Below are 21,267 nucleotides of genomic sequence, written 5' to 3' on the forward strand. Positions count from 1 at the left end.
CCTAAAAGAACTGCATCTCAATGACAAGAACATTCACGATAAGGCTGTGCTCTGAAGATCCAGATAATGGCATGGGAACAGTCTTCCTGCACACAGTACAAAACAGCTGTAAAGACGTTGGTTGGTGGTCTTTGTGGTCCTTTTATTACCTGTTAATGAACAGACCTTTCTTGATTCAGGATCTTTACCGGTCGGACAGGCTGACGGTGTCAATGGAAGACCAGCACAGGAATGTGACATCAAGATATAAAAAAGTTCTGGTAGCCATCTTGGTTTGGGTTCATGCCACCTATCACTGGGGCAGGAAGTATTTCAGTATCTTGAGGTTAATGGCCAGAAGAAGGAAGCTTTTGGGGCTTAGAGCAAGAGAGGGAGGTCTTTGCCCAAGGCACTTCCCCGAACCCTGATTCCACCATTTCGACCCTCTTTCAAAGCGTCTCATCCTCTGGCATGTCCTGTGCCCCCAATGAGAAACATACTGACTCCTATTTTTGAAAAAAAGTACTGGAGAAAAAAGCAGCAAAGCACATTCAATTGTTCATAGAAGGAAAATTCCTGCTTCATTATCAGTGGGTTGATTTCTAGCCAATTTTAGCACAGAATCAATTTTGAAATTGCGCTGGTTTGTATCAGAGAGATGGTTGATTCGGGATATAGTGCACTATTAATATCCTGGGTCTCTTAGTGGCATTCAGATTGTGGGGCACAGAAGGCTTTAGGCCAACTGGACTTGCTGGCTTCTGCAGTGTTAAAATGAATGATCTCTTACCTGTTGATTCAAACACAGGGGACCTGAGGGTCACATGGAGGCACATTGACCTGTGGTGCCCCCCATGGCTCTGCCCTTTCTCCACTACTATTCAGTGTCTACTGGCACATTCGATTTATGTGGGCGTATGTCGGTTTTACACATATGTGGACGACATGCAAATAATTGTCTGGATGGAGATGTCAGCAGCTGTGACAGCTGACAGATTGTGAGACTGTTTGGTTTCCATTCATGAATGCACATGTTAGAATTCTTTTAAAAGTAAGTGGGGCCAAAATGGAAATGCTGACGTTTAATGGCACATTTGACTTGTACTCCCAAATCTGCTTGCCTGTGCGTATGGGGTCCTCTCCTGAAAATGTGCACACAGTGAAAAATACAGGGGGGCTGACTGACACCTCAATTTACCTATCAAAACATATTACACACGAGACTAAGACATTTTTTTTCAACATGTTTACGTTTTTGCATCCAACTCCCAGACCATTCTGCTCAATGCATTGATTTCCTTGTGCCTGGGTGACTAGAATGGTATTAATTTGGAGGTTCCAGAGTGGGAAATTCAGATGATTTAAAGAGATTAAAATCTAGCAGCCAATGTGCTTTGCAGCGTGGGTCAATGACAACATATTGCAGCCATTCCCTCTCTCCTGTATGATGTGAGACCCTCATTGATTCAAATAAAACGTCAATGGTTTAGTCCTAGTACAGCCACTTGAATGTAGATTGGCCATCTTGTGCTTGCCTCATTGGCTAGTGTAGAAGGTTCTCTTTTCAAGTTAGCAGGTTATGGAATTCTCTGTTCTGATGTGGCAGGAACATGTCTGACCTGGTATGTTTTTGAAGGTTGGTGAAGAACTGGTTGTTTGCCTCATGGCAGTACAAAGCTCAGAACGTAAAGTAATTAACATGAGCAGGTTTAGCCCCTAGATGTTCTTACGATTAGGTTATTTAGTGAGTGTGGACCTTGCTTCAGGAAGCAACCAAGTGCTTTACAATCATAGGGGGAAGAACCCAGTGAGGGAAGCAAGGAGCTAAGAGGGGAGGGGAAGGTTGGTCAGTTTGGTAGCAAGGGATCTAGAAGCAATCAGCAATGAAGCAGTGGGGATCAGATCCCCCAGTCGCAGGTAGTGCGGGGAGTTGAGGTTGTGTGGACCTAGGTGTTAGGGAGGAGCCAGTCATTAAAGAGGAGGGTCTTGAGCTTCCCATCATGAGTGCTATGTTTGTGCTTTAGAAATGTGTATAAAATATAAATAAAGAAAAGGCAGACTGGTGAGGAAGTCAGTTGGATGTGTTCAGTCTCGAAGGTGGACACCCAGACAGAGATCTAGCTGCGTTAGGCCTGAGGAGACGCCTAAGCTAGCGGTATGTGCTCGGCTAGCTGTGTTTATTTAGGATGATGCGTTTGTGGGGTTGTGTTAGTATGAGAACAGCTATACCGAATGTATCATAGTATAGCTGTGTACTAGTTGAGTGATGGTGTATAGGAGAGAGTAAGCGCAGTAGTGTGGTATGGTGGTTATTAGTAAAGCGTTTCAGACCAAGCACTCCATGCGTACCATCTATTCTATTTGTTTTATTTACTCTATTCTGTTTGTTCCATCCACTTCCTCTGTTCCATCCACTTCACCAGTTCATCCATTTCATCTATTCTATCCAGTAGTCTCTACCATCTACTCAATCCACATGATCCAGACATCCATTCCACCTACCCATTCATCCTTCTCATCCGTTCCATCCATTTCATCCCTTCCATCCATTTCATCTGTTCGATCTGCTTCATCCGTTCCATCTGCTTCATCCGTTTTATCCGTTCATCTGTTCCATTAATTCAATCGATTCCAACTGTTCCGTCCACTCCATCTCTTCCGTCCACTCTGTTCACTCCAATCCGTTCCAGCCACTCCCTCCGTTCCATCCACTTATCCGTTCGGTCCACTCCATCCTTTCGTCCATTCCATCTACTTCATCTGTTCCATGTACTCCATCTGTTCCATGCAGTCCATCTGTTCCATGCACTTTATCTGTTCCATCGACTCCATCCATTCCATCCATTCTATCCATTCCATCCACTCCATTTGTTCCATCCACTCGATTCGTACCATCCACTCCATTCATTCCATCCGTTCTATCCATTCCATCCACTCCTTCCGTTTCGCCCACTTCATTCTTATCATCCATTTTATCCGTTCAATCTACTCCATCCGTTCATTCCATCTGTTCTTTCGTTCCATCCACTCCTTCAGTTTTGTCCACTCCATTCTTTTCATCCGTTTCATCCATTCAATCTACTCCATCTGTTCCATCCACTCTCTCTGTTCCATCCACTCCATCCGTTCCATCCACTCCATCCGTTCCATCCACTGCATCCGTTCAATCCTCTCAGTTTGTTTCATCAACTCCGTTCGTTCCATCCACTCCATTCATTCTATCCGTTCTATCCGATCCATCCATTCCTTCCTTTCCGTACATTTCGTCAGGTTCCATCCCCTCCATCCTTTCCATCCGTTCCCTCCGTCCATTCGTTCCATCCGTTCCATCCGTTCTTCTGTTCCATCCACTTAATATGTTCGATCCACTTCATCTGTTCATCCGCTCCAACCGTTCAATCTGTTCTGTCTACTTCATCCGTTCTGTCCACTCCATCCGTTCCGTCCACTCCATCTGTTTCATCCACTCCATCCGTTCCATCCTCTCCATCCGTTCCATCTACTCTATCTGTTCCATCTACTCCCTCTGCTCAATTCATTCATCCCCTCCATCGACTTCATTTTATCCACTCCGTTATTCCATCTATCCACTCCATCTTTCCCATCCGTTCCATCCTTCCCATCAGTTCAATCCACTCCATCCATTCCTTCTACTCCGTCCGTTCTATCTACTCCATCCGTTTCATTTGCTCATCTGCTCCATTTGTTCGGTCCGCTCCATCCGTTCCATCCGTTCCGTCCGTTCCGTCTGTTGCATCCATTCCATCCACTCCATCTATTCCGTCCACTCCATCCATTTCACTTGTTCTATCCACTCCATCCGTTCTATCCACTCCATCCATTCCATCCACTCCATCCATTCCATCCACGCCATCCTTTCATCCACTCCATCTGTTCCATCTACTTCCTATGCTCAATTCATTCGTCTCCTCCATCCACTTCATTTTATCCACTACGTCATTCCATCTATCCACTCCATCCTTCCCATCCGTTCCATCCTTCTCATCCATTCGATCCACTTCGTCCGTTCCGTCTACATCATCCGTTCCATCTACATCATCTGTTCCATCTATTCCATCCGTTCCATCTACTCTATCCGCTCCATTTGTTAGATCTGCTCCATTTGTTCTGTCCATTCCATCCTCTCCATCCTTTCTATCCACTCTGTCCATTCCACCGTTACATCTGTTTCATCTGTTCCATCCGTTCCATCCACTCCGTCCACTCCGTCCGCTATATCCACTCTATCCGTTCCATCCACTCCATGTGGGATTCCTCAAGTCCTATTAAAGTGATAAGGAACGTAGAACATATTGTACAACGCATGCATACATTTGGAGAAACTTCCATTGTGGGAAAAACAATTTAGTTGTTTTTACTTTCTTCATTTACCATGCCTTAGTTATATTTTTTGAATGACTTAACAAGCATTGGCAATGTCAATAGTTTGGGATTTTGTGAAGAGATGGGAAAGGCATTTGTCAGGCACTAGCGTATTGGTACTAACTGGCCATTATTGTTAGCAGCTGCAAAATGGTGGAAGTACCTGGGCATACAATTGTGCCTGGCAAATGTCTGTCTAATACCTACACACATACTTAAACTGTTGGCTTTGCCAATACTTGTTTTTAGTAGGACTTCAGTGAAGGAAACACATACTGCTTATAAATCAAGTGGCTGAAGGCAGACCTGGTAAAAAAAAATGTATTACACCAGTAACGTGTTTACAGCTCCAATTAAACAATTAACTCAGAGAAGACTTCTTTGAAGAAACACTGGCAATCACTTCCAGTGCAAACTTTGATGTTAAGGATTGATAAAGTGAGCTCAAAGAGATGTGTTTTGGGAAGTGGCTGGGAATGGCCATAGGAATTAGCATGGTCGTGGGCAGTCAATGGGTGAGTAAATAACCAAACAACACCTACAAGCATTATGCCCCTCCTAATGGCATCTCCCCTAGCTGTACACTAATGCAATAGTTTCGCCTTATAGGTGGCCCTAAAGCTACAACGTATGGCCAAAACTTTAAAAAGCAAGTCATTTGCTTCGTGTTCAGTCTGGCTATATTATCCTGGGAAATCTTTTACATTGCATCCTCTCCTCTGCCTTCTGACATTCCTAACTCGGCATCCACCCTATTGATGTACCCCATGATGTAATTGTGTATGTCATTGTGAATCTCTTCTGGGATGTCACGTATGTGCTCATGGGCTTATCAACGGGGATGGCGCTGAATGAGATTCTCATCACTTCCCCCACCCTCTGAATGTCATTGGTTTTGGTGCGATAAATCAGCTCTCCTTAACTCTCTCTCTCAATTTAAGGTTTATTTCATTGAATTTCAAAGGTTTTGTTATGCTATAGTTTCTTCAGGGCCTGCTAGCCATAGCCTATGGTCTTTGGCCATGGCCAGCTGCCCTGGCCTACCAGCTGAGGCCCATAACCCCTTAGTGACCTCAGGGCGCACTGTCCTTCGGCCATTTCCAGTGGTCCATTAGAATCCACTTGCCATAGCTTTTTCTGTTATATTCTACCTACCACGTCTTTGTCCATTGTACTTGTTGCACAAATTATTCCCAAATCCCCATTTTCCCCTGCTTAGTAAATGTGATCTGTGCAGGTGTTAAAGACTGTGCAGGTGATTTTTCCCCCTCTTCCCATTCCCACGAGAATCTTGCACGATTCCTGCAGGATTCCCCCCGATAACATTTGAAAATTAAAAAGTCTTCCCCAAACTCATTGGCACACACAATTTGTCGCCCTACCCTTTTCACTTGCCTGCATTGTATTTTTCTGCCCTGACGCTCTCACATTACCCCCTTTCACTGTTCGGTTTGTTTGACGCACTTTCTTGTCTAGGTGTGTTTTGCGACATTACCGCAGTAATCTGCCAAGATTCCCCTGGTTTTCCCCCGATGAGCCAAAAATGGTGTTCCCCAAACAGCCACTTCAACTCTACCACTTCACATGATGTCCTCTTTCCCACTCCCCACTTCTAATCTTATGTAATAGCAACCTTTTTCCTCTTCCAAATAGCATTTTCAGCACTTTTCATTTTAGGATCCGCAGTATTATTGCTGGAATCGCTTGCATCGAGCAAAAAAAAAATGGAGGTTTTTTATTTCTGAAAAGTCTCTCAGCCACTCTGCTGCAAAGCACCCTGGGAGATATGTACACGTTTTTTGGGAGCAGGGGGCACCCAATTATTCATTGAACATTTTAAAAACTACTGGACGCGGAGTTGTGAGGTGAGTTGGAGTCTGCTGGAGTCCCTATAGTCTTTCTCCCCTGTCTACCACTAGTGTGGGAGGACTTAAAAACTCCCACCCAGAGCGAAGCGGTGAGCAGAGTTGTGGGGAGAGTTGGAGTCTGCTGGAGTCCCTACAGTCTTTCTCCCCTGTCTACTACTAGTGTCGGAGGACTTAAAAACTCCCACCCAGAGCAAAGCGGTGAGCAGAGTTGTGAGGAGAGTTGGAGTCTGCTGGAGTCCGCGGGATCCGCGATGAGCAAGGGAGGAATGGACCTTAACTTGAAATCCTCACGGCACACTAATTACACAGAGAGGAAGTCTGCAAGAAAGGAGCGGCCTGAAGATGCAACCAGTGAAATAGACGCGGACCAAAGCCGCCGCAGGCTTAGAAGCACCAAAATTACATCAAATGTGCCTAACACTAAAGACCTCCTCAGCGACGACATGACCCAGACAAGTCTCGTGCAGACCCTAAGCCAAACGCCCCATGGCGTGCACATTACTGAGGAAGAAACTCAAGAAACTCAAGAAATTCAAGAAGTGCAAGAAAACAGATGGGATCCGAGCCACTCACCCTCACGTGATGCGTGCAGCGCCCAGCCAACCGCTGGCATGGCGAGTGGGTCTCCGACGGGGGCGGCCGAAGGGTGGCCTCGGTCAGACCCTGAGCGGCAGCGCTGCACAGAAGAAGAGGACGTCAGTGGGGGGGCCAGTAAACCGGCATCCACATGCCCTGAACCTCCTGGTCCCGCGCTGGAGTCAGCGAACACGCCGTCGAGGGGGGAGGAGCCTGTTCCCTATGAGAGCCGAAGCGCTCCGAGCGCAGCCGAGCAATGGACGAAAAGTGTCAAAGCGGCTTGAAGGAAGGAATTAGGACCGCAATCAGATGATGCGGTCAGCCCTAAAACAAGTCACGAAACGGCAAATCGAAACCAGATCTCTGAACACCACGCAGAAAACAAGAAAATGTGCATTACGGCATTAGTACACACGGACCCCAGGTCTCCACATAACACAGCACCCCTGTGCACAGAAAGGAGCCTACAAGATTCAATAAAGTCCACAAGTGACAATCAAGACAAGAAAAAAGACAGCTCTGTCACTATGCACAACAGTGAGGAGAGTGATAAAGACGAGGAAACCAATGAGGGAGAAAATTCGGAGTCTGACTCGGAACCAGAGGCGAGGCAGTCTTCTGTAAAAAAGAAAAAAAAAAGAATGCCACTAATATTATGGTACAAAGAAAAGTGCAAGCTAATGCCACCAATCTGAAATTGCACAAGAAAAAAACAAGAAAATGGTGACACAAAACCGACTAAGGGCAAAACAGAAGCAAACAGGCATCAGAAACCATATACAAGGAGTGCTGCACAGCTGAAATGGCTACTAATCCCCCTGATGTCGGGTACCCTAAAAGCATTTTTCTGCAACCATCAATAACGCAAACTAGACACAGAATCAGAATTGTCTGACACAGAAATTCTAGAAGCTGTCCAGGAAATGACGCCAGCTAACAAACTTCGTAAAACTGATCCAGTGCGGGACCAAGACCTAAACCAACCTCCAAGTGAAGCCCGAACCCCCCCCTCAGAGTTCACCGTCAAAAAGAAAAAAACAAAGACGAGAACCAAGTACAAAGGGAGATTAATCTGCCGCCTACTCCCGCAAGGAAACAACTAGACTCGGGCAACCAAGGTGATGAGAAGATACCGCCAAACAAAGCAATCCAGCAAACAGAGAGACAGCAGCAGGAGCAGGAAGAGGGATGCTTAAAGCTCCGGGAGGAGGTAACAAAACAACAGGACCAGATGCCAAGAGTCGGAATCCCTCCACCAAAACAGATGGATAGAACGAAGGACTCACAGACGAGCGACCACCGCCTTGACTGGACCAAAATCCACCTCAGCACGAGTTTAAAAACATCTACCCCAGCCTAAACGGGGGACCAGAACCCTAAGAAGCACCTGGGTCAAGCGAGAAGAGGATCATTAACACTGAATATGTCAGAGTACGAACAGTGTGGAAATCACTCAAGTGACAACGCGATTTTTGAGGTGCCAAGAACACCGGGGAGACCAGTGACAACAATACCGTCACCTAAGAACAGACGGTTGAGCGAAATATCCATAACAACTCAAAAAGATTCACCAAGTAAAAAACCGAACATGTTAACGGTCATGTCAGCTATTATGATCGCCTTAGCCCCATTCTGTAAACTCTACGAGGCTATAAAAGATGGAGTCCAAGACAACACCTCGATTCTTGCAAGCTTAACAACAAAAATTACCTACATCGAAGATCTGGAAAGCTGGTAGAGTCACTCCAAGCAGAGAAGAAAAATCAAACGACAACGGCGAAAACAAATCAAGGCCAGAGTTATGTCAGTGAAACGGTGAAAGAACCAGATGCACCGCGTGAGGCAAAAGAAAAGATCGGCGATATATCCAGATTGAGCACCATGCTATCAGTGAAACCGGGAGCTTCAAATCACCCACCCATAAGAAACCCGGTGGTACTAAAATTAGCAAGCAAAGGACTAGCGACCAAAACGACAGGAACACTCACCAGACGCAACCGAGAACCAAAGAAGGCAAACCAGAAAAAATCAATCCAAGAAAATGAACCTCTGGAAGCCGCGAGGCCAAGGAAAAAGGTAGGAAACACTAGCAGCTCCCCAAGATCAGTAGAAGACTTCTTGAAAGATACGGATTTGATGAACCTCTCGCAGCATTGGGAAGCCACCCCCATAGATTTTGATCAAGAGGTGTTCATCATTGAACCTGAAAAAAAAAACAACGTCAATACAAGATCTAGCCACCAGCAAAAAAGAAGTGGGTGAAGACCATGGAAAGAAAGATCAAGCGGCCGCCAAAGAGCCTCAAGAGTGAATGTCACCTATCCACGAAAAAAAGAAACTGCAAAATAGTGAGGCAGATATAAAAGAAGATAGGCGAAGACCAAGTAGGCACGTAACTCCTGAGCAGAAAAGAGAACCTAAAAGAGGAAACGGACAGCAAAGTAAAAATACAAGGGCAGGAGACGAGGAACGTATATTCAAAGTAGAACAATCAGAAAAAATCGAAGGCTGCATGATTCTGAATAGGAAAACAATCCTAAAAATAACGAGTAAAACAACCACATTGAAAGGTATGAAGTCAGAAGACATCAAATTAGTCAAACTATATCATAGAGGAAATACAGCAAAAGCTTACCTCCATGTCAAGGCAGTCGGAATCCAACAAATAAACTCGAACGCAATCAGAGAAATGGAGCAAATCGGCTTCAAACTGTCGGAAATGAACCCTCCAAGCACAAAAGAGGACAAAGCGTGCCATTCAAAAGGTATGGAAGAACGGAAATATCGATATACATCTAGAACGGAAGAGCTCTACCAAGCGAAACGGCTAAGCAAAGGGCAGGGGGAAAAGACAAACTTCCCTGCAAACAGGCACTGCCCTTGAAAGTACCAACACCACCGACATCGCCAATCCAGCTACGAGAACGAAAGTAAGAAGCTACAGGAAAGGAGTGAAAGACATGAGAAAGGACAGCATGATTATACTTTGTGGTCCAGACCAGAGGATCAGCATAGTCAACTCCTCCACAGTCCCAAGAACTCAACACGCAGGCAGACAACCGACAAAAGTCGAGATGGAAACTCAAGACAAACAAAAGCTGCGACAACATCTCAAGGCCCGTGGTCATGGCTCAAATAAACCCTGTACCCGAAACCAGAGAGATAGCAACAAAAATGGACCCCGGAACCCACTCCCATAGGATCTGCCAACACATCTACCGACGCAGGTATTGAAAGACACACCTTGGTATCATGGAACACAAGAGGTCACGCACATCTTACTATTTTGGACGACGTATGTCTAGGCCTATTGGACATCGTATGTCTCCAAGAGACATGGCTGTCAGAAAAACCGACCGTAGATGGTTTTGTAGTTGAAATATCTCCGGCAGTATAGGGCCTTCTGGGTCGCCCATCTTCGGGACTCTTGACAGCAATAAAAATGGGTTCACGTTTAACTACACCGAGAAAGCTAAAGGAATCATATGAGATGCTGGTCATTTTGACAACAAGGACCCACCAAACTGCACTGCTGGAGCAGGAACACACGACCCAATTAATAAATACATATTGGAACCCCCAACGGACGACAACAAAATCCAACTGCATGAAAATGGGAGAAACAATAGATTGGATTTATGTGGAGTTCGAAAAGATCAACATCATTGTGTGTGGCGACCTGAACGCCAATTGCACCGGACCCCACGACAACGAAAAGGATCGGGTGACACAAGGAACCTCAGACGAACGAGGAAAGGCCTAGAGGTCTGTCGCCAAACCAAGGAACCTGCATAACATCGCAGCACTGTTCCCTAAACAAATTAACATCCCAACTTGGGAACACCTGTATTCTAAAGCCACCTTGGACTACATCTATGCTTTCCAAGGTCTTCTGCCCAATTTTCTGGAATATAAAGTCCAAAGAACTGCGCACAGTGATCGCAACCTTCTGATTTGCGCATGGCAAGTAAAGCAGCCAGCCAAGCAGACTTACAAGTTCAACGTGGAGGTTAACAATCAACAATCCAGGTTACGCCTGACAGAAGCCGATGTCATAAAAATAACTGTAAAATATGGGCTGCCCAATGAAACACACAGATCCTATGGTGTGGTAGAGCGCCCAAACTATCTGCCCCTACTACTCCCATACAGAAGACCTGCCCCAGGCCAACAGAACAAGGTGACACGACCAAAGCATGTCTACTACAAATTTGTGGCCGAAAAGAGGAAAGTGGTACGGAAATGGCAGAGAACAGCAAAAAAAAACGAATATTAAAGAAGCATGGGAAAAATGGCAAATTGAAACAAAGGCGTATAAACACTGGCTAAAACATCATAGACTTCTCCTTTGCCAAGAAGACGCCGAAAAGATGCTGAGAAGCCTAAGCCCAAAAAAATCGAGCGACTTCTGGGCGCTAATTAAAACAATGAACTCGCCCTTATCCACAGAAATCGAACGCTGTGTCAGAAGAAAAATGGGAAACATACTTGGCGGCCCAATTCGACCTCCCACAGGGAAGAGCACCTGAGGAAGACGAAGAGACCATCGCACCATGGGTTGATGTATCGAATGTGGATGATATTGAAAAAGCCATTAATAAACTCAAAACATCGAGAGCCCCCGGGCCAGACGGCCTGACCAACTTAGATCTGAAACAATCACCGAAAGCATGGGTGGGGGCAATCAGCAAAATCTTCAGCCATTGCAAAAATACAAAAATGATTCCTGAAACCTGGCTGAACGAACGCTATAATTGTCCCAGTATATAAAAAAGGTGGCAGAGAAGATCCGGAAAGCTACAGACCCATACCACTCTTGGACATTGTGGGTAAAATCTTTGCTACACAGCTGCTAGACCACTTCAGAAGCTGGGCCAAAAATGCTCCTTGCAGTGACATCTTTCAAACAGGTTTCCAGAGAAACGGAAGCACTGCCATAAACATCTTACTGATAAACCTCTTGAAGGCTAAAGTCAGAGAAGGAGCTCCAATAGTGTATCTTGCATTTGTCGACCTATCAAAAGGCTTCGACAAAATAGACAAGGCAAAATTGTGGGCCAAATTAAACAACTGGAAATGTCCATCGCCGATTTTGAGTCCAATAAAAGCTCTGCACGCCGAAACGAAGATCTGGGTGAAATTAAACAAACAAGGAGTACTGTCTGAGGAGATCCCAGTCAAGCGAGGCGTCAAACAAGTATGCCCCTTAGCTCCAGCCCTTTTTATTGCTTTCCTCAGTGACTACCAAAATGACGAGGAGAAAATAAGAGCCTTCCACCAAAAATCGGGAAAGCGACTATATCTCGACTCCTTTACGCGGATGACGCCATCATCATCGACCAAACACAAATTGGCCTACAACGGAAACTAACTAATATGGCGAGATATACGAAAGAGAACATTCTGGAAATTAACGTAACAAAAACAAAGTACTGGTCCTGGACAAATCAACCAAGAAGACGCCTAGACCGCCCAAATGGTTTCTGGACAAAACAAAAATTGAAGTTGTCAATCAGTTCAAATACTTAGGGGTGACCATCGATGGGTCGGCCAAAGACAAAGCGATGGAAGAACAGCTATGGATCAAGGTGAAATGACTAACAGCACAAACAAGATCGGTGGACACTAAATTTGGGAAATTTTCGCTTTTGCCGTCTATCAACTTCTATAAGGCTAAGGTCGTCCCATCTACAATCCATGGCATGGAAGCATCATTAAACATCTCAAGCACGATTTGACAGAAGCTGGAAGGCCATGTCTGGAAATCGGTACTGGGCCTACCTAAGTCGACATCCATGCCCGCGATCAGACGTGAACTGGGCCTCGTTTCCTTGGCATCGTTGGTAGAGCAAAGCAAGATGAGAATATTCCGAAAAATCCTGATGGCGGATACCTTGCCAATTTATAACATCATTGCAGAAGAGCTCAAGAGCAGTACATGCAAGGCACTCAATAACTGGGCGTCAAGACAGCAAGAAATCCTGAGGGAAATAGCATGCTCGGAAGAAGATCTGAAAACCAACCCAGACCGAGTAAAACTGAAAATGGAACTGATGGATTGGATCATGACTACTGACACAGCTAGCGCCAACAAATTATTGACTCATCTCCCACCGACGTTTAACAAAGTAAAACAAACCTCAGAACTACTGCATGTAATTTACAAACAAACGTAAGCGAGGTATGTTCCTAAAAGTAAGACTCAATTTGCTGACGACGCACAAAATCCTGGCGATTTGCTCCCCGTTGATGGACAACAGTTGTCATCTGTGCAAAAAAAAAGATCAAGTGGAAACACTGAAACATTTAGTGTTGCAGTGCCTTAAGACACAACAAAACAGAGACATATATCTGCAATCTCGCTTGCATGGGGCGGTAACGCTGGACGAAGATGCAGTCTGGAACAGGCTAATTTCGGGAGAGACAACGAGATGGACACTGACAACGGTGAAGTTAATAGAACTCGCTTTCAAAATGATAAACCACCTATTGATAGAGGTGGCTGCATTATCAGATAACACAGAGAGAGCAGGCTCGCACACCTAGAGGGCCATTCTAGGTCGGACAAAACTCTGGCCAATATGCACCAGTTGAAGAGCGAGTCGATTGTACACTAAGAATCTGGAAGGCGACAAGACGAGACACAATAAAACACGCTTTGTTTCGCGGATCCTCAAGTTTTGAAGACCCTTGTAAAATTCAAAAAAACCTTTTGATTAAAGCTCAAGAATAAAAATAAAAAAAATAAAAAAACTACTGGACGGATTTACTCCGAACCAACAAAAGGTACACCAGTGACACTTTGTTACCAAACTGTTTTTTTAAATTTGGTCCAAGTCTGCCTAGTGTTTCTTTGCGTTACTGGTGTTCAATTCATTCACTTTCTGATTAAGGGGAAATGAAAGGGAGTAGGCCAAAATCAGCATTTTTTTGTTTTCTTAATAACCTTTAAAACTGTTAAACAAAGGATCCCCAAAGGTTGAGTTTTGGAATCCAGTCACACAATTTGTTTTGGAAAAATGTCATTGAAATCTGTCCAATGAGTTAAAAGCTTTTAGCAATAGAATTTTGGGAAAAATCTATATAAATATCGGTTCATAGTCATTCTGTCGAAAAAAAAAGAATGACATACCAAAGCATCTAAAAAAATTCATCGTATGCCAAAGCATCGCCAGTCTATCTTTAATATGGAAAAGTGCATTTCCATCTAAACCAGTCCATAGAAAATATAAATGGACTGGTTTCAATGGAAATGCACTTTTGCATGTAAAAGACAGCATTTCAATGCTTTTTTTGGAACTTTAAAGCGTTACATGGAGCTGAATTTTGTATATTGGGGGTTCCCCCAAACCCCACGCCCACCCCCTACCCTAAACCTAACGTAACCCTTAATCTAACCCTAGCCCCAACCTTAATGTAACCCTAATCTAACCCAAGCCCCAGCCCTATCCTTAGCCCCAACCCTAACCCTAGCCCCAACCTTATCCCTGGCCCCAACCCTAACCCTAGCCCCAACCCTAACCATAATGTAACCCTTAATCTAACCCTAGCCCTAACCCTAACCCCAATCCTAATGTAACCCTTAACTTAACCCTAGCCCTAACCCTAGCCCCAACCCTAAACCTGATGTAACCTTTAATCTAACCCTAGCCCCAGCCCTAATCCTAGCCCCAACCCTAATGTAACCCTTAATCCAACCCTATCCCCAACCCTAACCCTAATGTAACCCTTAATCTAACCCTAGCCCAAACCCTAACCCCCAACTCTAACCCTAATGTAACCCTTAATCTAACCCACCCTAGCCCCAACCCTAACCCCTAACCCTAATATAACCCCTAATCTCACCCTAGCCCCACTAATTTCGATATATCCATTGAATTACATACAACGAAATGGCTATTCAATGGAATGGAATTTCGTTGCATATAATTTGATGGTTTGGTATTAGATGCTTTGGTGTTCTATGGATTGACCAGATACCTAAATATGCTTCAACTTAACTACACTATGGGCCTCATCACGAGTCTGGCGGTAACCCTTAAATGCGGCGGTAGTGCTATTACCGCCGCATTTGAGGGTCTGCCAGATCATGGCTTTGACGGATTTTCCCCCAGCTCTCAGCTGGGGGGAAAACCGCAGCAAGTTTGCCGATTTTGGGCGCGATTAATGCCGGCAGGAAATCCGACGGCGGTAATAGCGCACATTTTCCCCATTGGGCCCAATGGGGAATGAGGAATTCCCTATTAGGCCCAATGGGGAATGGGCAATAACCCTTCCGCCAAACCCATGATCTGGCGCTAATAGCGCCGGGGGTTTGGCGGTAGGGCTATTAGCGCTGGCGCTAATAGCGCCGGCCTTACCGGCCAACTCGTGATGAGGCCCTATGTCTGTATGTATCTGGAGAGAGAGAGAGAAATGCATGCAGGAAGCCTTATTACAACATTTAAACATTTAGCAGAGTTCCCCCTACTGTACATTTTCTGCTGAAAAATATTTTGGTCAATTTAAACGAATGTGTTTGAAAACTGGTTTGTTGGTTAAAATAAATGATAGAATGCAGATTAATTCCTGTTCTCTTTAGTTAAAGTTCAGCAAGTGCACAGAATAAACACACTATCATAAACATGTCCTTATCAATGAATGGCAGTAAAGTGTGAGTAGAATGGTGTTGCTGTATGCGGTGCACTTTATTTTTATTTATTTATGTTGTCATTTATAGAGCGCACCAAACCCGGAGGCATCTAGGCGCTGAATGATATTTCAGAAGAAAGGAATCTGAAAAGCCACTTCTTTAAGAGCTCCAGTGGCAGCTGGAATTCTGCTGTATGCTGACTGGAGGGCATTGTGATGTCACAACAAAACCTTAATAAGTTATTACAGTTGAAGTAGTGATCATTTAGGCAATATGACCCAAGGAGGGGGGGCATAGTTAGAAGGCCGAGGGAAGCAAGGGCTTTAACGGAGCCCCAGGGCATTACCCGAATGGTAATGGCCCCCCATCCGAGTGACATATTGCCATTAGTACCGGGGTACTAATTACAATTTTTCTCGAGTCAAGTAACAGCAGGTTCTTGATTCGAGAAAAAAAGCAAAGAAAATGGCGGCCAGGGATCAGGGACATGTAGTCCCTTCTCCCTTTCCATGGCAGCCATTAAAATAAATGTGAAAAAAGTAAACTAAATAAATGGCCGGCATGGAAAAGCCGAAGGGACTACACTGTCTCATTTCCCTTTCCATGGCAGCCAGAAACGGGAAAAACTCTGGATGCTGCAGAGCTCTGAGCCTTCTCTGGCAGGTAAGGCCCAGGCATGGGCTAATGAGCTTGCGTTTTACAAGCTCATTGACCCTCGCCGGCTACTCATTTCTTGTAACAGGTGGGTTTTTCGTGCCAATTCTATAATGCAATAAAATGTATGTACTGGTTTCTATGCAGATATTGCACACTGTCATATATTATACATGCTATTATGTGCCCCCTACAGTATATTATTAGGATATTGTAAGTCACCAAAGAATTGTGTGTGACCAAATAGAGGAAGGAGTCCGAAGGCCGAGTTTTTCTGTAAGTTCACGGAACTCCAAGGTGACTTTCAATATGCTTTTTATGTATGATATGGGGTATTTTTTATAATACATGGCCACACAGTCTCATTCCCTTTAATAGATTGTCTCTTGATTAATATAATGTAAGAGATCTTCCATTTGCTGATCCATATAATCAATATAGTATTTGTTTCAATTTAAAAAAGCAAAAATGCAGCTCCAAATGTGTTGTGGAAAAATAGCTTGAACATTCTACCATCATTTGTATTTGTATTTGTATTTATTTGGTAAGCAGCTGCAATGTGTCACATAAAAGTACTCTGCAAGCAAGGGACTTGAAAAGCTTTTCACAGCTTTAATTAAGCACTTTAATTAAGCACTGAAGTGACAGCTGAAATTCTCTCTGCTAGCTGAAGCAGCAGTCCCTGAAGTGTAATAACTGATTACAGAGCGATTGTGATGTAATTTTCTTTCTCAGGGTCAGTTGTGATGTCACAACTAGCCTGTAATCAGAACATCATTTCCAGACTTGTTTACAGATATTGCAAGCTGCCATGCATACACTAACGCTTTCATGCAGAACTACACAACTTCCCACAGCTTTGTGAAGTTTGCAAAGTTTTTAGGTAGTGTTTAGTGGCAAAGTCCACAGCTTTGCACAGCCCTAGGAATATGCCTAAGTAGGCCCCAAAAATGGTTAGATCCACTCACACTGACGAGGACACATAGCAAGAAAGTTTAGAAATGGATTTTGGCCACGTCCACCTCCAGCAACACGACCATGACAAGATTTTCAAGGAAGAGTAATGGAGTATAGAGAAACGGGGCATATGCAACTGCATGTTCTAACAAGGTTCTCAGTTCCAATTAAGCCCATGTTAATTGAAATCCATCTTCATATTTTAGTCAAATACTGGTTTTTCAAAAATAACTGGGTGGTCTTAGTCAATCATCCACTGGCCTGGTGCTGTCTCCGCTACAGATTAGCTGCATTGACTGGTATGTTATTGGCACTTTCAGTAGAGATGCTTAAAGCTACATAGACACAGTATTTGAGCAACAGTTTCCCCATGCAGAGAATTCCTTCCAGGTCAAAGGTTAAAGCATAAAGGGTACCGCATTTTCTAGGGGCCTTGATGACGGAGCTTTAGATACCATGGAAACACCCCTTCTATTAAAGAACCGGGGCATCTATTGCCTCTGCATTGTCCAATCAGCATTGTTCTTAAGGTGAACACATGACTCCATCTCACCGCAACCCCTTACGTACAATCCTAGCTTTTCATTAAACAAAGGAGTGCATTCTGGGAGTCCGAGATTTCATTGTTTTGGATTGGACATAAGGTTGCTACGGTACTGGTAAGCATGCCGGTACCGTAGTTCCCGGACCAGCAAACTACGAGTTCTGCTTGTGGGTGCCATTGCGGCTGCCAGGACTGGCCTGGCGGCCGTACCGGCACCCGCGAGCAAGCATTTCAAATGCACAGGCACCATTCATGACGGTGCCCCTGCATCTGGCTTCCCCATTCCCATTGGGGCTCAAATGGGAATGGGGAAGAATTTTTTCGGGTGCCCAAAAATTGGGAAAAATCAGGTCCGGCAAGGCTGTATTGACCCGGTAATTGGCCATTTCTGGGCGCCCGAAAAAAATGAATACCGGCGGCAGCCGTGCCTCTTGTACAGTCACGGCTACCGCCAGGGTTGTAATGACCCCCATTGGTCCTAGACAGCAGCAGATATCAATGAATTTTAAAATGAAAGTCCAGAACAGGGAAAGTGGTGTGTTTGTGTGCAGTCATCGGGGAGCTTCTAAGCGCACTAACCTTTCTAGCTTATTAAATGTGCATGTCTCCCTGAAATGAACCTGTAAGTCTTCGTGTAATAATGTATGCCTAGTGTCCTGCCACTGAATCTTTGGCTTTGGCACAGTAGTGACTGGTCCTTTTTGCTTTTTTTGCAGTTATCCTGGTGGTGGTGTTCGGGATCTGCTGGGCCCCATTCCACACCGACCGGCTCATGTGGAGCTTCATCGACAACTGGACGGTCGAGCGGCACGAGATGTTCGGCTACGTACACATCATCTCGGGCGTCTTCTTCTACCTGAGCTCCGTCGTCAACCCCATCCTTTACAACCTGATGTCCACCCGCTTCCGGGAGATGTTCAAGGAAGTGATGTGCCGGGGCCGGCTGAAGAGGGCGGGCTCCCGGAAGTACTCGCCCAGCGTCACGCGGGTCACCATGCGCAGCAGCGTGGCGTGCGAGCATGCGCCCGGCAACGGTCTGCCGCTCTCCGACGTGGAGGAGTACGTGGAGTACCTGGAGTGCGAGAACGCTAATGAGAACGAGGCCTCTTTTTCCTAACACTTCCCCCTGGGAAGGGGTGGTCGGGGTGCAGAGAGCACAGAGAGGCAGCACGGTGGCGGACTTTCCCGCTCCGTAAACATTGGCATCATGTGGTGCCGTTTTAGCTTGGTGGTCCCCGATCTTATTTATTTATTTATGTATCAGTCTCAACGGACACATATTAAAAGATGGACCCGGGACCAGAACTCTGCAACTAACTGGAACAGATGCCCATCACTCTGTTTTTTTGGGAACTAGCTCACACGCATCTCACGCATGCTGCATATAGGTGTTTATTTATGCTACCGACCAGCGACGTTTATTGGAGGGATTTTGGATCACCGCCCAGTTCTGCATTCTTTTGACTGAAATATTGGTGTTCTACATGTGTGTCCTGTGAGCAGTGCATAGCTATAGCTGTGCCATCACCTTGCACAACACTGTGGACGTGTGACACATGGTCAGTTCTGCATGGATGTTGGTTAACGGAAAATAAAATCCTGTGTCAACAAAGCGTTAATTAGAATGATGGCAGCACATGTCATGATTTCACAAAAGCAAGTCATTAAATACTCATTACCTTACACACAGTGTCCCCTAGACTTGGACACTTCTAGACTGTCAGCGGGGCTGTCCCAGTATTCATTGTATTCTCAGCCTACAAAAGCCTCCACGCTTCAAAGGGTCACGTCAGCACATCTCAAATCCATCATGCGGCCAAACACTGCAATTTTCAATGCTCACATTAAACCTACCGAGTAACTTTATCTACAGACAGCGTGTAACTTATTCTTAACTTTCTGCACGCGTCTCTTTCATGTGCCAAGCTTCTTGGAGCAGCGTGCGTCCAAGCTTCCGCACACATGACCCCTTTCCTTTTGCCTATTAGCTTATGTCTTTCCCTGTTTGGCCTTTGTTTGGTGCCTTCTGCTTTTCCTGTTCGCCATTTTCCCTCTCCCCCAGTCTACGATCTGGGGACCCTGGCGTTAGCCCAACATGTCACTTTCCGGACAAGACTGGGCGCTCTGAGGCTATGTCAGTGTTGATTTCACACGGTATAAAAACGTTATGAACATGATATGATATGGCATTTATGGCGCGCCTGTACACAAGTGTTTCTAGGCACGGCAAGACAAGGAGTGTAGAACAGAGGGAGGACAAAACAACGATCTTACTAGGCCTTGTGTCATTCAGAACGTGCAAGTGCAGGGAACTGGAAGGGGAGAAGTGCCGGGGAGGTTGAAGGGGGTGTGGATGGGACAATTGCAGGTAACTCAATAAGTGCAGCCAGCGAGTGGTTCATAAGTGCAGAGAGAAGGGACTGTAGGGTTACAGATATAGACCGTTAAGTGCTGGGGAGCCCGGAGGTAGTGCGAGGGAAACTGGACATGCAGGAGCCTGGGCTCGAGTTCAGAGGATAGCCAGGTGACCAGTGCGTGGAGCAGTTGGGACATCAGCAGGGGAGAGGAAGAGAGAAAGCGGAAGCGAACAGGAAGGTCTTGAGTTGCTTCCAGAACCAGTGGTGGTTCTGCTCAAGTTTGAGAGAGGCGGGGAGGCTGTTCCAGAGGGAGGTCCCAGCCGAGGAGAGAGATCTGCCCCCAACTCTCAGCTTGGAAAAGCATCTGAACCTCAGACAGTTGGAAGTGGATGAGCGGAGTGCTCAAGAAGGGAGATGTTTAGGAAGAGAGAGTTGGAGGTAGTGCCCAGCCCGGACCCCAGAAAGCCTTGTGGACAATGCAAAGGGTCTTGAACTTTATCCTTGTCTCCACAGGGAGCCATTGAGGAGATTTGAGAGCTGGATAGATATGATCATTGGGCTTGAAGGCCAAAGACCAGTTTTGCAGTCCTGTTCTGGATAAGTTTTAGAGGTCAGAGAGTAGAGGCAGGCAGATTTAGAAAGAAGCTGTTGTAGTAGTCCAGCCTAGTGAGGACCAGAGCTCTGAAGACAGTGAGCTTCTGGGGGAAAGTGAGGAAAGGAAGAATACCTCTGAGGAGGTGCAGCTGATAGTTTGACTTCTTAGACACGTCAGAGATATGAGGAGAGATGGAGAGGGTTGAGTTGAACATGACCCCAAGGTTCATAGCCTCACAGGTAGGTGCAGGAAGAGGGCCCAGAATGGTCGGCCAGAGATAGAGAGGGAAGGAGGGAGCTGGTGTTCCAATGAGGGGGATCTCAGTCTTACTGGCATTAAGGCAGATATTGTTGGTGGCACACCATTCCTGAATTGCAGCCAGACAGACTGGTATGAGAGAAGGGGAAGAGGTGGCTGAGGGAAGCCTGAAAGAGAGCTGGCTGTCATCCGCATAACAATGAAAGTTGGAGCAGAAAGTAGCGATGCAGTGGACGGAAGTGGTTGAAAAGCCAGGGAGAAAGGTTAGACACCCAGGGAACACCACAAGTAGATAGAGAGATAGAAGAGAGGAAATACCCCAGTTGTACCTGAGAGGGACGGTCAGTGAGAAAGGAGGTTAACCAGGCCAGGGCCTGATAAGTGATACCCAGGTTATCATGGAGGCAATTGATCATGATGGCATGGTTGACCGTATAAAAAGCAGAAGAAAGATTGAGGAGAAT

The 21,267-nt window shown here is 45.5% G+C and overlaps 1 protein-coding gene across 2 annotated transcripts in view; it reads left to right on the top strand.

Annotated features, from left to right (window-relative positions):
• Positions 1 to 19,459, top strand: part of NMUR1 (neuromedin U receptor 1) — a 545,957-nt gene extending 526,498 nt beyond the window's left edge. For both annotated transcript variants that reach the window (XM_069617555.1, XM_069617556.1), the window contains exon 4: positions 18,310 to 19,459. In XM_069617555.1, coding sequence (XP_069473656.1) covers positions 18,310 to 18,710 — 401 coding nt within the window. In that variant the 3' untranslated portion in view covers positions 18,711 to 19,459. The remainder of the gene's footprint in view (positions 1 to 18,309) is intronic.
• The last annotated feature ends 1,808 nt before the right edge of the window (positions 19,460 to 21,267 follow it).

The sequence above is a fragment of the Ambystoma mexicanum genome, chromosome 10, assembly GCF_040938575.1.
Source record: "Ambystoma mexicanum isolate Mex_15411 chromosome 10, UKY_AmexF1_1, whole genome shotgun sequence".
Taxonomy (NCBI): domain Eukaryota; kingdom Metazoa; phylum Chordata; class Amphibia; order Caudata; family Ambystomatidae; genus Ambystoma; species Ambystoma mexicanum.